The 17,128-nt window shown below is 34.5% G+C and overlaps 1 protein-coding gene across 1 annotated transcript in view; it reads left to right on the forward strand.

The window, feature by feature from the left end:
* The window catches only part of LOC149798158 (protein NSUN7-like), a 128,605-nt gene extending 117,387 nt beyond the window's left edge, over positions 1-11,218 (forward strand). Inside the window, exons 8-11 of the mRNA XM_089963261.1 lie at positions 598-699; positions 1,726-1,976; positions 2,534-2,970; positions 8,114-11,218. Of these exons, the coding sequence (XP_089819387.1) occupies positions 598-699; positions 1,726-1,976; positions 2,534-2,970; positions 8,114-8,156 (833 nt within the window). The 3' untranslated portion in view covers positions 8,157-11,218. The remainder of the gene's footprint in view (positions 1-597; positions 700-1,725; positions 1,977-2,533; positions 2,971-8,113) is intronic.
* The last annotated feature ends 5,910 nt before the right edge of the window (positions 11,219-17,128 follow it).

Raw genomic sequence — 17,128 nt, forward strand, 5'->3', positions numbered from 1 at the left:
GTACTGGTCAAAATATATTTAAACTTAAATAATCTGGCTCCAGTTTCACTTAACAGTGTATATAATGTTTCTTGCTCAAATTGAAATTGTTGAATACATTTTTTATTATTTGCTGGAGAATATTCATTCTCTTTTAAACTGTAAATTTAGATGGGATTAATACATAAAATAGTCACAATACCTTGTTTTCTGAAAAGAGCTTTGTTTCATCTCAAATTAGAGGAATCCCACAATTCTTTTCAATAATAAGATATTTCTAAGTGTAAATTTTCAAATCTTACACTCTTTTCCCTCTATCTCTTCTTTTTTAAAACCCATAATGAAATTTTTTATGGTTAGAAGTATAATAAGAAAGACATTGAAAAATCTCAATTTGAGGAGAACTTTTGAGTAGGATTTGGACCAAGATTAATTGTTTTTTCTTACCTGGACATATTGTCATTTTCGTAATGTATCTAATTAGCTCTGCCATTTTTTGTTTATATCTTATGATACATTCTCACATTAGATATATTCAGTGAATGTTAACAATCAGTTGTGAAAGTTTAGTTCACTGTGTTGAAAATAAGTTTCAAATATACTCTAATGATGTTGCAGACATGAAAATCTTGAAGGACTTGTCAGTAGGAGAGACAGACTTAACGAGGCAAGGGGCATTAGTTGCACAGCATGGTGCTTTACTAAAACATGCATTGAGATGTAAGTCTTTTTTTTTTATCTGTAGTAAGTTTATTCAAATTTCCTTGGTGAAACCATGTAGACCGTTTTATAAGTATGCTCTCATGTGCCTTCTGAAATGCTTGTAGAATCTAACTGCCTAAAGTGTTCATTATTCTACTTCTTTTATTATTATATTTATTATTATTATTATTATTATTATTATTATTATTATTATTATTTGCTGTAAACATTCTAACTGTGGTTCATTTATTGGAAAAAGGATTGAATACAATGTTACAGTTCTGTTGTGACCTGCTTGAAAATTTGTCTGACCATAACTAATGAGGATGCTCATAGATGTTGCTTGTATTGATTGAATTATTATACATTATTTTGTATGTTATTTTCTTAAAAGATTATAGTATATAAACTTGGAGATCCAGTATTCATTTTAAGTTCTCAGCTGGAGGTCACTAACACTCAGGATAATTCAGCCATAGGGCAGATTTGAGCATTAGTATTAAGCTGAGGAAAAGTGATGTTAATCAAGCCCTTAAAGCTGATTGATTTATTGGAAAACATAAACTTATTTTACTGCTTGAAATGACATAATTGTTACATTTTGCATCATTGTTATCCAAGTTTAGCATGGAACTCTGAACTCTGGGAGAGTTGGGACTTGGAATGATGATGTTCAATTTCCACCTTTAATTGAAATGAAAAATGCTTAATATAATTTTAGTAATCTTAAAATTATTTCTATGAAAGAAAATTATACTTTCAAGGAAAAGTAGACAAGATGATGGAAAATCATTATCATTTTATGATTGCCATGAACGGTTGTGTTTATCTCTGTGTAGACTCAGATTATTCACTGTATAATTCACAAACAGATAAGAGCCTAATTTGCTCTGTTCTGTCAGTAATCACAGGTAAACATTGTAGATTTGGATGTGCCTGTGCATTATGTGGCAGCTGATCAAGGTCAGCACTTGGCATTCTTGGTGCATCTGTACAAATATAGCAGTTGAATTACCTAGTAACATATAATTCTGTTATTTCCAGTGCAAAAGGTTCAAGCAGTTGTGTACATGACAAGGTCTGTGTACCAGGCAGAGAATGAAAATGTGGTGACAAAGGCAATAGAATATGTCAACATGATACAGCAGCGCAAATACCCCTTCAGAGTTGTCCCCCCTGTTCTTCCTTTCAGTGGAGAGGATATTGACAGAAGCATTGGAATAACTGGAAAATACATCAAGTTTCAACCATCAGAAAGAAACAGTGGATGTTTTGTGGCTGTCATAACAAGAGAGGTAGCTTCCTGTTAGGGATTTGGCAAAACAAATTTACTTTTCTGCTTTTTTCTTGACCTGTTCAGCAATTTATTAACAAGAAAGTAATTTAAACCTTTGGAATGTTTGAGAATGGATTATTACAGTTGATGAATTTTGTGAGTGAAATGTAGGAAGATGTTTATAATTGGACTTGTAACATGTATTACATTTGACAGGTCAACATTCAAGCAAGATATAACATTGAGAGGTATAAATTTAGATGAGAAGATTGTAGTATATTCAATTTGTAAAAATCCTAAAAAATTTATATTTAAATTCCTTGAAAATTTTAACAGCATGTTAACAGCATTGGACAGTTACATATGTTTTATAATAATTGGTTATACTAAAGTTTAATCATCAGTATGCCTTTTTTTTGGTAAAAGTAATGAAAACACACAGGTATGCCAGGGAGATCATTTGGAACTTCGCAATTGATTCATTGCCTTTAGTCTTGTAATTGTATAATCTCTATAATTGGTTAAATTTATTCTGATTTGGACTTTTGAGAATTATCTAATCCACCTGCTTTGCAGCCTGAAGAGGTTAAAGAAACAGCCAAAGATGTTTTGGCACGGGCAGCATCCAAGGGTCTTCTTGGGGGCAAGAAATCCAAAGAGCCTAAGGAGTTGAAGGAAACAGTTAATGGTGATGGGTCACTGTTGATGAATGGGGATGCCACAGAAAGTCAGTCTGATAAGAAACTGTTACGTAAGAGGTCAAGAAAATCTCCACGAAGAATTCACAGTTTAGTACCACCTATCCCATCATATCACAAACCTTCAGGGACCAACGTTGTCAAAGCACAGATCGCCAGTGGCAGTCACAAGCAATTGGATCATGAAGCAAAATCTATGCCAACAATGATAACCTCAAGGCCCAGATTCAAAATCCTTGCTAGTGTTCCAAAAATAGATAAGAAAGTGAGAGTTGCTGAACACGAGAAAGTGGTCAAGCACCCATCGCCATTTAGGTGAATGCTTGAGTGTATTTTGTCTATGAGCAATTTTAAGCACAATCAAGCTTCATTTGTGTGCTCTTAAAAGAACGGTGTCCTCTGACACATGATCTAGTCAGAATTTGGAATAAATTTATTGTTTTGATACTTGATATTTTGCATATTTTCAGTTGCAATAGGTGGTGCTATTTAAGTTAAAATTGTATATTTTTGTCAGTTTCATTTCCAAAGTTGACTTGGCATAGATTGTTCAGATAAACTTTATTCATGTAAAATAGGCTTTTTACTTGCACCTTGCATCATTCATGGATATAAGTGAATGACTGGATGCTGTATGTGACATGACTGCTGTAAAGCTGTGTTACTTGTGATAAACATTGTGTTGCAAAAATTATAGGAAAATGTAGGAACTTCATATTATAAGATATGGAAGTAAAAGATTATGCTTACATCGTTCTTTAAAGAGCAAGCAGATGAAGTTGAATTTTGTTTTCGATACCTTGATGAATTTCTTTGCATGTGTCAGATTTGACCACTGAGTGCTAAAGGATGCATGGGGCAGCTTGATGGTCAGCAGTTTGCTATATTTCTGTCACTTCTCTGTTATCACTGTGGAGCAAAGAAAATGGTAACATCAAGCTCAACAGACGATTAGAAAACAGTTTTTAAAATATTCACATATTGAACCCTTGGTAAGGGTGTTGTTTAGTTTGACGATGTTCTCTGATGTACTGTTTATCCATGGTTTCCCCTTCATGATAAAGAACTTTAGTTTTTTTGTTTCTTTAAAATATTTTGGAATTAAAGAAGGGAAAAGATTATTCAGCGTCAGTACAGACATCAAACTGAGGTATAGCCTGGACATAAACTATTAAAAATATTGGGAAGGAATTAGATGTTAAGTTCTCTAAAGGGGAAAGAGATATGAAGATTCTCATGAAAAAATATTGGATAAATAGCTCTTGGCATTATCTGACTTAGAACTTTCTTGATAATGATCAAGCTATACTTCATCTGCAGTTAATGCGTTCTGGCAATACATTGCACAGTGGTTAAATTCATTCTAGTTTAGTGACAGTTAATGCTTTCTGGCAATACATTGCACAGTGGTTAAATTCATTCTAGTTTAGTGACAGTTGCACAAGAGTCAACATTATTATGTTTCTTTTAAACATTTTTATGGCTCGAACATAAAAATATGGTTCACCATTACTAATTAAATTGACCACTTCAAAAATGTAAATGTTTAGTTGGTTTGCCCTATTGACAATATATAAGTATTGGAATTTGAATTAATGTGGACCATACATTTAATTTTTCATTTGTGTGATGCCTAACATCATCCTTATGCAACTTCTTTCACAAACATTGCTGTATTTAAGTTACCATATATACTCAAGTCAGACTGCAAACAGCATGGACCCTTATCTGCCATTGCACCCAGCAGATCAAGATCTATGTTGTTTGTTCTTGATTACTCCTAATAAATTGCATAGACACCGGTCTGTCTGCACGTTATGTAATGGCTGATCTGGGTCTGTGCAGTTTGCAGTTGGATTTTATTTGTAACCGAGCGTATATGGTATTATTTATTGCATGCAAATTGTCTCCAAGGAAATTGTCATTATATGCATGTGTTCATACTTGTCTTTTTTATAAAGCTGCAGCTCTCAAAACTTTACCACCAAATCACATGATACATGTTTGAGTTTTGATTGGGTGCCCTGAAAGATTTGTTGTAGTACGTAATTTTCTTTCAAATCCAGGATACTGTACCTGATTACAAGCATGCTGTACCTGATTACAATCATGGTATTTTTTCCTGTGAGCACTATTGCCATGCACCAGCATCATGTTACACACCATATAAAACTAAGGAATGTTTTCTTTGGGGTATTTTTCATTTAAGAACTGATAGGCTCGATGCAATGATTATATTTAGTATTTAAGTTGTATAAAGTAGCAAGCAAAAAATGTATTAATTTTCCTAATTTGCATATACAATATGTATATACCTGAGAATTCTGTTGTTATATCATATGGCATATCATATTTTACTTGGAATATATGTTTGGGTCTTGTTAATATTGAAAATAAAGTTTTCATAGCCATTCCTAAAGCTGTCATTAATTTATATACTGGGTACCTTAACTGACATTATGGGGGTTGAAAGGCACTCATTGCACTGTATAGAGGCACATACACCGTAGAATTGTATCAATCTGTTGTAAATCATGAATCATTATTTATTTTTATCATTATTTCCATACAGAGTAACCTACAATATACTCTATTTATATATCACAAGCACTTTTTGTGTTATGTAGTAACATATATAAAATACAAAATTCATTCAGATAATTTTGCTTACTTGCTTAGCAAAACATTATTGATGGGTTTTACATCAGTTCTACCTATATATTGTTTCCATTTGATAACACATTAGGTACTTTATATGAGAAATACTCGAGGATTATTTGTTTTTTGTGGAGTAAAATTTGGCTGTTCTTGATTGGGAGACTACTTTAAAACATCAGTGCACAGGTCAGCCTGATTTCGTGAGTGTATACTTTTTTATGTTTGACTGTTGTTGAGTTTTTTTCTGGAGTAAATATTTAAAACCATAGTGGACAGATAACTAACAACAATAAAAGTGTTGTACGGAAAACTAACATCAATAAAAGTACTATATCATACATGCATGTCACTATCTATCACATATACTCGCTTATAAGTCGAGTCCAAATGCAAACTGCACAGACTTAGATCTGCCATGGCATAATGCACTAGCAAATATGGGTCTGTGCAGTTTATGAGGAGTAATCAGTAGAACAAACAAAGACCATGATCTGCAAACATTATGCTATCGCAGATCGTGATCTTTGTTGTTTGCAGCTTGACTCTATATAAGCGAGTACATATCGTATAAAATGCTAAACTTTGCATTGCTGTTTCATACATATATGATTGCTTCCTTTCCAAACCATTAAACTGTCACATCTGTATAAATGATGTATTGCTTCAATCTGCAAGGCAGCTTACTTGTACAGCTTGCTCTTTTTAAGCTTTGCTTTCGTTTCAAATGAAATATTTTATTTCCAACTTTGACTTAGTTGTAGATTATAACTTTAAAATCAGAAGTACAACATTTGTTTCTTGAAATACTTCTGAATTATAAATTAACTTTCATGTCAATTTTTAATATATTTATGTGCCATTATATTTACTCTGAAGAAGATGGTATCTTAGTGCTAAAAAGTAAACAGCTTTATAAATTTAAAAACATTCATTTGAGCCAAAATTTATGTTACATATTTGTGAACTGCAGTGGCGTAATGGGTAAACTGTTGGACTGGTGGCCAGAAGGGTGTGGATTTTTGATTCCCACTATTGGATCAGCCCCAGTCGACTACTGTTTGCCTTTGGCATTGAGTACGACAGTATTTTACTTGCATTGGCACAATATAACCTTCAGAGTGTTGCTGTGCCATAGAAAAATCACCAAACCAAACATTGAAAATTTTCTGCTAAATTGATCTGATTGTTAGTTGCTTAATGACTTTTTTAAAATGTCTTCTTTGAAAGCTTGGATAGAAGTTTAATACGTGCATTGATATTATTTTAACCCATTGTAGAGCAATAGGAGATGAGAAATATACATTCAGCCATTAATAATACAATTTTCAGGCCTGACTAACCTTTAGTTTTCTTTTTTTCTAACCTGGAAGATTTCTCAAGGATTGAGCATCGACAGACTGCCATCTCACTGTGCCAAGCCATCAACTAACTTACCTAAACTATATTAAGTTTTCACTATAGTCAGACAGGATTTTGAAGCAATTAGCTTGTCACCTCTCTGTTAGGAATCAGATCACTAATTAATATTTCAAACAAGGTATCAGTCTCCTTGTGGAAAAAAAGCCCCACTGATACCATGCCTAATGCTCCGAGATGGTGAAGAAATACTGCCTATACTCATAAAACAAGTCCAACTGCAGACTTCAGATGCAGATCTGCCATCGCATAATGTTCCGGCATATTTGGGTGTGTGTAGTTTATTAGGAATAATCAGTAGAACAAACAGCATAGACCCTGACCTGCAGGCACATTATACTATGGCAGATAAGGATCTTTGTTGTTTGCAGTTGGACCTGACTTAGAAGCGAATATATGCCATACTCATTTGAGCATTACATTTGAATAGTTTAATTTTGAAAGACTTTATCAGTGCTATTAGATTCTACTGTATATTCTACTTGCACAAATTCGATTGTTCTGGTGGGACTAATAGAAACTCTTGTATGCATTGGTGTGGGATAAGGAAGTCCCAACCCATGGGTCAGAGTTCATGGGCATGAAAAAGGCTTTGCTGAGTCCTGCCCACACATTTTTTTCCAGAGAGTGGGACTTCCCTGTTTCACAGAAATATATGTGATTACTTTCCTCTCATTTCTTAATTGAAAGTAATGGTGGAAGAAAAAAATTGGTAAATCATGGGTATGGATGTTGGTGTAGAAAGGTGTATTGATTACAGAAACTATTTACATCATTGGATTGAGCATAAAACAAACAAGTTTACAAGAAAGGAGTATCCCACATGGTTTCTAGCATGGAAAAACTTTGTCACACACATATAGAAATGAGAGAGAAAAAAAATCCTGTGCCTACCCAATGATAAACTGTTGATTAGATAAGCATAATGAAGAGTACCCAATTCAGATTGCACGGAAAGGTTGCCATACCTTTAGTCAATAAATTTTACTGAGTCTAGTGCAAAAATATTGAAATTTTCTCAAAGTGTTATATTTTTTTTTTTATACAAAACATTAATTAGTGGTCTGAGCCCATACATTGAGTAATAAGTACTTTTACACTTGTGATAAATTGTGGTGTGTGTTTGTATGTTTAATGTTTTTAGTGTTGGCTAACATTTCATCCGAGTAAGCAATTCAGTATCTCTTTTTTCTTTGCTGAATAGTGACAGCTAATAATGTGAAATACCATGCCAGTAACCTCTTGTGATATTTATGTATATTTTGTCAAATCTTTGTCTTCAGAATTATTTAATTTACAAGTTTATCAGAGTTTTACATACATTTTGATTTCTTTTCTGTTCAATTTCATTGTGAACTAACATTTTTTATTTTTTTATTTTAAGACTACACAGAAGGAAAAGCAAAAAGGAAAAGATATGGAAATAGGTTTGTTTCACAAATCCACATTGGGAAATTTCAAATATTGCACCCTTTTCTGTGTATTTAATATTCTGGTTCGTTTTTGACTCATTTTAAGGCTAAATGAAACCTTTACTAATAGTATTCTTTGTATCAGTTAAACACATTACTGATTTCTTTGATGGATACAATGTGAAATCGATCCATATTTTTGTTGATGAGTGATTGATTTGCGTCTTATAATTAGAATTAGGGAGAAAAAATGTAAGTGTCAATCAAATTGTGATCACTTTTTAAATCTCTGAATCAATTTACCATTACTTTAAGTTTTGAATTTAATATCTATCAAGCTGTGTATAGTATTACCCAGATTTGTCATTGTATAATACGGTAGCCATTGTATAATATGGCAGCAGATCAGAGTCTTATATTAGCAGAACACACACCATAGACCTGATCTGCCTGCATATTAACATATAGGCTAACATATAATTTGAATTTGTCTGGAAACAAGATAGAGCCAGACCTGCCATCACATATTTTGCTGTCAAATCAGGGTGTATGTTGTTTAATTTACTGTTTGATTCTTGCAAACAGCATAGAACTGATTTACCAACGCACTACCATACATACTTGCATATAAGTTCGATCCAACTGCAGACAACATACACTTTCATCTGCCATTATACAGTGTTCTTCTGATCAGCACTTGGAAACAAAATAGATCCTCAGTTGCCTGTATATACTTGCATATATGCTGGGTCCAACTATAAACAAGATGGGCCCTGACATGCAGTTGCATAATGTGCCAGCACATTGGGGTTTGTGTTGTTTGTTTGCTGGTGCATTATATGACAGCAGATCTGGGAATTTGCAACTTGAAGTTGGGTGTGCATTGAACTTGAGCAGAGACAGTATTTCTTCTGACAGATTTAGAAAACTTTGGCAAATGAACCATTTTGCATTAATTGGAATAAATTGATTTCGCCCTGTTCATCAGACATTTTTCCTTCTTTCCTTCTTTAATCATCTGAAACATTTTTCAGACCTCTTATTTAACCATTGTGCATTTGGACATGGGTCACCATCAGCACTAACAACCTGCATACTGTATATACTTGTATATGAGTTAGGTCTAACTGCAAACAACGTAGACACTGATCTGCTGTCATTATTTGACGGTTGATCTGGGTTTATATTGTTTGTTCTACTGATTCATCCTAATCTTCTAGTCCCGGATCTGATAACACATTGTGTGATGGCAGATCTGGGTCTATGGAGTTTACAGTTGGATCTGACTTACAAGCAAGTACATGTGGCACATTTCCGTGTGTATTCGTATTTACATGTTTCACAACTTCATAACCTCGTGCTTGTCTGTCCTTTTTACCAGGCATCAGGATTAAAGGAACATGTGTTGGGTAATATTTCTTGATATGGAATGAAGAAATATAACATGCTGCATTTTCAGTTTAAAGTCATCATTGTGATTAAATATTTCTAAGTCGTGAAAATCTGGTGTGATAACTACCATATATACTCGCTTATAAGTTGAGTCCAACTGCAAAAGAACATAGACCTTGATTGGGCAATGCATAATGCTCCAGGAGTACAGGGAGAATATTGTTTTATTTTACTGCATAGGCCCAGCTTTGCTGGTGCATTATCTGACTACATCTGAGTCTGTGCAGTTTGTAGTAGGACTTGACTTAAGCAAACATATATGACTTGTAAATGGATAAGTATGATCACTATTCATCTTTGTAATAGGGGCCACGAGTGGCCAAGTGGTCTAAAGCGCTCCATTATGGATTACTGCCATCTCACCTCTGTCTGTGTCGGTTTGAGTCTCGGATTTGGCCAATGTGGGTATGTGAAAAAGCTTGCCAGTAGCTTCTTGTGGGTCGGTGGTTCTTTCCAGGGTTTTCCCGGGTTCTTCTTCCACCATTAATACTGGCCACCATGTATAGCCTATTGTGTGCTGAAAAATGGCGTTAAATCCTACAACAACATCTTTGTAATAAGGAACTTATTGGTGGAATAAGTGACTGGTTGTTATCAGTATTATCTGTAGTATGCTAACAAATGTCTCTTTAAATCTATAAATATATATAATACTAGATTATAATACTAGATATATAAGGAGTTACTGTGGCTCAGTGGTTAGTGTACTGGACTTTTGATCCAAAGGGTGTGGGTTAGAATCATACCATCAAACCAGCCTGGGTCAGCTACTGCAGTGTGTCCTTGGGTGTTGCACTTTGTTCCAACTGCCTTGCACTAAATAACCTACTTGTGTTGCTGTGCCATAAAGCACCAAATCAACCAACCAGTAAGATATGTAAGAATTATCATTGAGACACCTCAAGCATGTAATAAATTCACACAATAAAATATCCTGTATTTCTTGGATTAAGTAGTCTTGATGACTTAGTGGTTTAGACATTGGATTCGTAACCAGAAAGTTGTGTTCAGTTCCCACCATCTGATCAGCCCAGATCAGCTGCAGTGATGTCTTTGGGCAAGGCAGTTTACTGTACCTGCCTTGGTGCAATATAATCTTCCTGTGTTGCAGTGCCATAAAATGCTAAACCAAACGGTTACTTGGTGTAAGCCAATATTTTTAGAAATTTGCACAATTTTCTTGTACACGACAAATCGTATCCTAAGTGCAGGCTTGTTACATAACATTCCAGCTTTTCTTATACTGTAATATGAGTGTGTTTTGTATTAATCACAGCATACTATAGCCTTTGTTTGGCTTCTCATATTTTGTAACTTACTCAGTAAAAACTAGTTCAAGAGCAATACTACACCTAAATGCAAAATATTGTAATGTTGCAAGGGAGATAAATTATAAATTGAATTGCTTTTTGAAATATTATGCAATATGGGGTTTTATGTTTGGGGTTGATTCATTACTGTTCACGTTAATATGTTACCATGGTAATTCATCATACATTTTTCGCATTGAAATGAATTATGAAATAAAGTTTAGATGTGTAAGATACGTTATCAAGCTGTGATATATTATTAGCTGTTAGTTATCTTCATTTATACATTCAATAAAATTTGGTTGAAAGTTAAAAGATTCTGTTCTTTTTATATCCTACTCATCCACACACATTCATGCATGCACACACTACACGCATACATACATACATACATACACACACACATTGTATATTGAGTTCAAACTTGAAATTTGGGTGCATCATGTGTTGCTCTTACCTACTTTCCAGGTCAGTTAAACATTGCTTCAGAATTAAATGTGTTCAAATTCCACTACTATGCTATTTCCTATTGTAACCATAGTTGCAGTTTGGATACATCTTGGGCTGAATGTGCATCATTCATAATAGGTTGTTAAATGCAATTTGAATCCCTTTTTCCACAATGTTTTCTGTGTTTTAAGTCCCAATGCTGCTATTTATTATAAATTTCACCATTCTTCAAGTCGAACTAAAGTTTGGAAGGAAGGAAATTAATTGTTCAAAAAGCTATCTGACATGTATCATTCTTTGAAATAATTAAGATATTAGGTTTAAACAAAGTTTACATATTTAGTTTAGAATTAAGAGGTGCTGCCCTTTATTTCAGTAAATGAAGTTGATTATAATTCCATTCTTTTTTTGGAATGCTTTCAAAGTAAAAATATTTTACATTCTACAAACTCCATTAGTGATTAATCTAGTAATAACAACATTTGCACTTGGTGCACAAAATGATTCAAGAGGAAATGAAAAGAGACAGGCCAACTTTTTTTAAGCGGATCTGATTAGAAAAAGTGTGCATTAAATAAAAATAAGATTGATGAATACAAATAAGACTTGGGGAGAATACTGGTGATTAGCTGGGGCGCTGGAATAATTTGAAGGGTGAACTTCGGCAGAAGACAGTCCAATATAGCATGGTGTTGGCATCTTACATTTACAATGGTGATGTCAACAAATCTTGTGTTCCATCTTTTGACTGAAATCGGTCGACCCATGGATGTTGCTGATAAATATAAGATTAATTTGTACATGTGAAAAAAAGCATACAAAAAATGGAATGGTTTCTTAATTTGAGGGAGAATTACTTGGCTCATGCTGTGATGAAACATTGATATGATATGGTTTTAATGGAACCCAATGACCTTTCAAGATTCAGTATTTCTTCAGATGACTTGGCATATATAACTTTTTGCACAAAATGGCAGCATTTGAGCTTTAAGGCTCTGCCAAGCATTTTCTAATAGGCAGGGCCCTCTGTGATGCACAATTGTCTTAATTATTTCCTTACATTGTTTAAGTAAATACCTGTATCAATTTGTAACTGGGGGACCCTAAATATTGGCATTCATACTTTAATAATGTAGCATTTGATTGTTCATCTGTTAGCCAATGAAGCAATCAGAACAGGTGTTTTAATAACATATTTTCTGTGTTAAGACCATGCCAGTTAATGGATTTGTAGAGAATAATTGATATTTGTGACAGTAACCTCAAAGTAAAATTTTCACCATTTTCTGAGCTTGTAAAATGTATTGTAGTATACAAAGACTTTTTTTTGTATATGTGTAATTAAATTTACTTGCTGATTGGTTGTATGCCACTGATTATATTTCCAAATGTAAATTATGAAGTAGGGGGCTATTATTTTGAAGTTAAAGCACAATTCACTTCTATATTATATATTATGTACTGCATTGATTGTGTATTTCTTGTTACTAACTTACCTTTATAACATACATAAAATAAGTTAAATGACAGGACCAGTTAAGTGAATTTATTTAATTTTATAGGTGTAAATTACTTGGTTAAGCAAAAGTGACTTTTTCATGTTCGTTAAAGTGGATTATTTCCCCTTGGATAGTACCACTGCCCTAGGGCTGTAAATTTGATGGTGAAAGGCCACTTGAAGAAAATTGTACTTTTTAATAACTTATTTAGCCTTATCTTTGCTCTTACATGTATTTGGCAAAGAATCTTAAGATGCTGTATAACATACTGGGAAAAAATATCCTAGAATTCTTGTGTACTGTCAAGCCATGGAAACAGCGAACTTACCTTTTAGATTACCAAGGGGTCAGAATCTTGCTATGGCAACAATATTTTCTGAAAGAGCGCGAGCTGTGAAGAGCTTGCTTAAAACTTGGACCAGGGACATGCGGGTTGGAGGATGGATCCTTTTGTTGACACTGAATGATTATTATTCATTTGATTTTTAAATTTGTGGTTTCTAGCAGCAACAAAATCCATGAAATGGCCAAGTGGCCTAAAGCGCTGTCCGTTAAGGATCACTGCCATCTCACCTCTGTCTGCGTGGGTTCGAGTTTCGAATTCGGCCAATGTGGGTATGTGAGAAAGCTTGCCAGTAGCTTCTCGAGGGTTGGTGGTTCTTTCTGGGGATTTCCCGGGTTCTTCCTCCACCATTAATACTGGCTGCCATGTATAGCCTATCATGTGCTGAAAAATGGCGTTAAACCCTACAACAACAAAATAAAAATCCATGAAAACTGGTATCTCATGGAAAGTAGTGTGTGTGTGTGATCTAGATTTTTAACATGGCTTTAACAATTTTTCAGTCATATCGCTACAATGCCTGCAGTGTGGCAGTTTATAGTGATGACTAGCACTGGGGCATCATGTCGCAGACATGGAGCATGATGTCCCACCCAGTCTCATTATCCTGAACCAGGCCGACCAGTCCTAACACTGACCTCTTAATGCTGAATGCCAAGCGAGGCAGCTGTTAGTACCATTTTTGTAAGTCTTTGGTATGACTCGGCCAGGGATCGAACCTACAACCTCCTGCATCAGAGGTGGATGCTCTAACCTCATGGAAAGTAGTGAATTCACGATATATACAGTATCAGTAGCTTGTCAAAATGAATGGATCTGCCAGTCAGTAAGAGTTTGGAGTTTTATTTTCACATACTGGAACAAGCTAAGCTGGTTTAATAAGTGGCTTGGTATAGCTAAATTGCCACAATTGTAAAACAATTCATACTATATGTCCTCGCTTATAAGGCACCAAACTGCAAACAACAAAGATCATGATCTGCCATTGCATAATTTGCCTACAGATCAGTGTCTATGATGTTTGCCATGCTGATTACTCCTAGCAAACTGCATAGACCTAGATCTGCTGTAGCGTTATGCTATGGCAGATCTTGGTCTGTGCAATTTGCAGTTGGACTTGTGTCTTATATGAAAGTATAGATGGTAATTTTTTCACTTAGTTTTTTTTCAGTTGAATGTAATAGAATAATGAAAATTTAAAAATTAATAAAATATTATGTACTTGGAATGATTTTCTGCCTTGAAGTAAAATCTAGGAGGGCTCGACATATCAGAATCAATTTGTCCCCCACCCTACTCTTTCTTTGGCAGGCTTTTTGTAAACAGGCAAGGCTTAAATTAAGAATCTGTTTCTACATATACAGAAAAGTGATGCAGCTTGGGATATACTTGTGTCATTATCAGCAGGCATATTGTGTATTACTTTGGAAGGTATGATTTTTAATGACAGACATTGTGTTGCATGTTGTATTTTTCTGTTAAACTTTCCTTTCTACTCCTTAATTTTAAAGGTATGTTGCACTGCATATTTGAGGTCATCCTTAGTGTTAAGGTAACTGGTTCCAGATTTCATCATAAAATCTGTTTGAGGTACAGGAATGAACACTGTACACTTAAGTTTCTCTTTTTGATGGCATCACAGGAATCACAGTCATGGTTTTGTCTCCAAGGTTAAGGTGATCATGTTTTTAGAAACCCTTTTCTATAATTTTCCTCTAATACTTTTAAGACATGGCAGCTAAACTTGGTTATTTTCAATGTCTGCCAGTCAACCTTACAGCTGTCTGAAAGGTCATAGATTTCATGATTTTGATCTTTGATGACCTTGCCATTGTAGACGGGGGACAAAAATTTACTGAATTGGCATGTTCTGCTATTTTTATTCCTTTGCTAGTGGAGTTGTATTCATTTGTTATGCCTTTAGTAACTTAGACCCAGTATAACCAACACATGAAAATTGGTTTTTGGATGCATCTTGACACGAATAACTCATTTATATTATAACTAGGATAATTGTCATGCTTGAGTGACTCGAGTTTCCAACCATTTATTAATTATGCCTTCAATATGTTAGACCATGTATCTACTCATGAAAATTGTGGATGCATCATTACAATACCAGCCATACCAAAACGAGGTCACTGTGGCATTTGAGTGGCCTTTATATTTTGCAGCATTTCATTTGCTACATTCTCAGTATCATAGACCCTGTTAAACCTTCACTTATGAAATTAGGTATAGTATATGGATACATCTCAGAAAAATTTAGTCCAACCAAGTGTTGCGCTGACCAAATTTTCACGTTTCATTTTTTCCCCCATTATTTAATTATTCCCTTAATATCTTGGACCTATTTAACCTATGCTCATGAAAGCTGGTATGTCGATGCATATTCCAGAGAGTAACTTAGACATACCAAAACTTTTCTTGTGAACATGACATTATCATGTTATACTCACCAGTTGACAAATTTATGCCAGGATGGACCCTTATCAATTGCATTGAATAACTCCTTGGCACTCGATACTACATCATGTACTAGATTTAACAACCTGGGACAACATTAATCTTCATGGATCTAACACAATTCAATTACTCCATCAAGTCATCCCCACATTAAGTCCACATAATTATGATTATTTACAGCAAATTTTATACAATCTCGATATCTTGACCAATTTTATCAACACTCATGATAAATTGTGATGCATCTAAGGAAATGTAACAGAAGCAATACCAAGACTAGGTCACTGGGACAAACTATGCTTGAATGACTTAAGTATAGTCAGCTGACAAGTCATTACAACCTTGATACCTTGAAATCTATTTCACCTACAAACATGAAATTTGTTGGGTGGATTTATCTCAGCAAGAGTAACTCAACTATACCAAATTAAGTCACAAGGAATGAATTTTCATGCTTGAGTGAATTGTATTTTAAGTTGGTTGCTTATACACCCTCAATATCATGGAGTCTTATTTCACTGACACATAATTTTGGTATGTGTATGTAACTTGACCAAACCAAAAGGTAGGTTACTCTGATCTGATTTTCTGCTATCTGTAACCACCAACACCACCACCAATATTTTAAAAATGTACATGTATCTCAATGAGTGTAACAATACAAAAACTTGGACACAGTGACCCGATTTTCATGAGTTACATACATGTATTTTTACTCAAATACATTTAAACTAATCCAAGTTTGTTTTGACCATACACAAATGAAACTGTTAATAAATGTTAATATTTCCTTCCTTCACATTGTAGCTTAGTTGTTAGCTAGGGACTCACAACCAGTTGATTCCAGGTTTGAATCTTATCCACAAAGTCTGAATTACAAAACCCCAATGGTCTCAGCACCAATCCTCTTTACCAGTTTGTGTATTGCCGACTACTCCAAATGAGCTCCATGTGAGAATTCTGGGTACTGGTTTGTCTTTTTAAAGATTAACTTCCAAAAAGTGGATCAATCAGAATAAAGTCAGTAATACACGTACTCTCTTCTACATGTTTAATTATCGAAATAAAATTATGGATTATTGAAAAAGCATACATGCAAAGGAGAGGAGACTGGAGCATTGGCTGCAGAAAAAGGGAGCAGTGGTTGCACAGTTGGGAGAACATCAGATTTGTAATCCAAAAGTTGCAGGTTTGATACCCACCCTGGCCAGCCCTGGGTCAGCTGCCTTAGTGTGTCCTTAGGAAACACACTTAGCTCTAATTTCATTGGCATGATACAGTCCAGTGATTCCCAAACTTTTAAAAGACACGCTATATGACTTAAGAGTACTGGAGGATGTAGAAATGTATAAAACAGTGACAACAGAGACATAACCCCCAGTTTGACTTGTTCATGTCACACCTGGTCCTTCACCTGATACTTGCATAATTAAATCCATACTAATAATAATACCAATTTTTTTTTCT

This window comes from Sinohyriopsis cumingii, chromosome 6 (assembly GCF_028554795.1).
Source record: "Sinohyriopsis cumingii isolate HCF-2022 chromosome 6, ASM2855479v2, whole genome shotgun sequence".
Classification (NCBI taxonomy): domain Eukaryota; kingdom Metazoa; phylum Mollusca; class Bivalvia; order Unionida; family Unionidae; genus Sinohyriopsis; species Sinohyriopsis cumingii.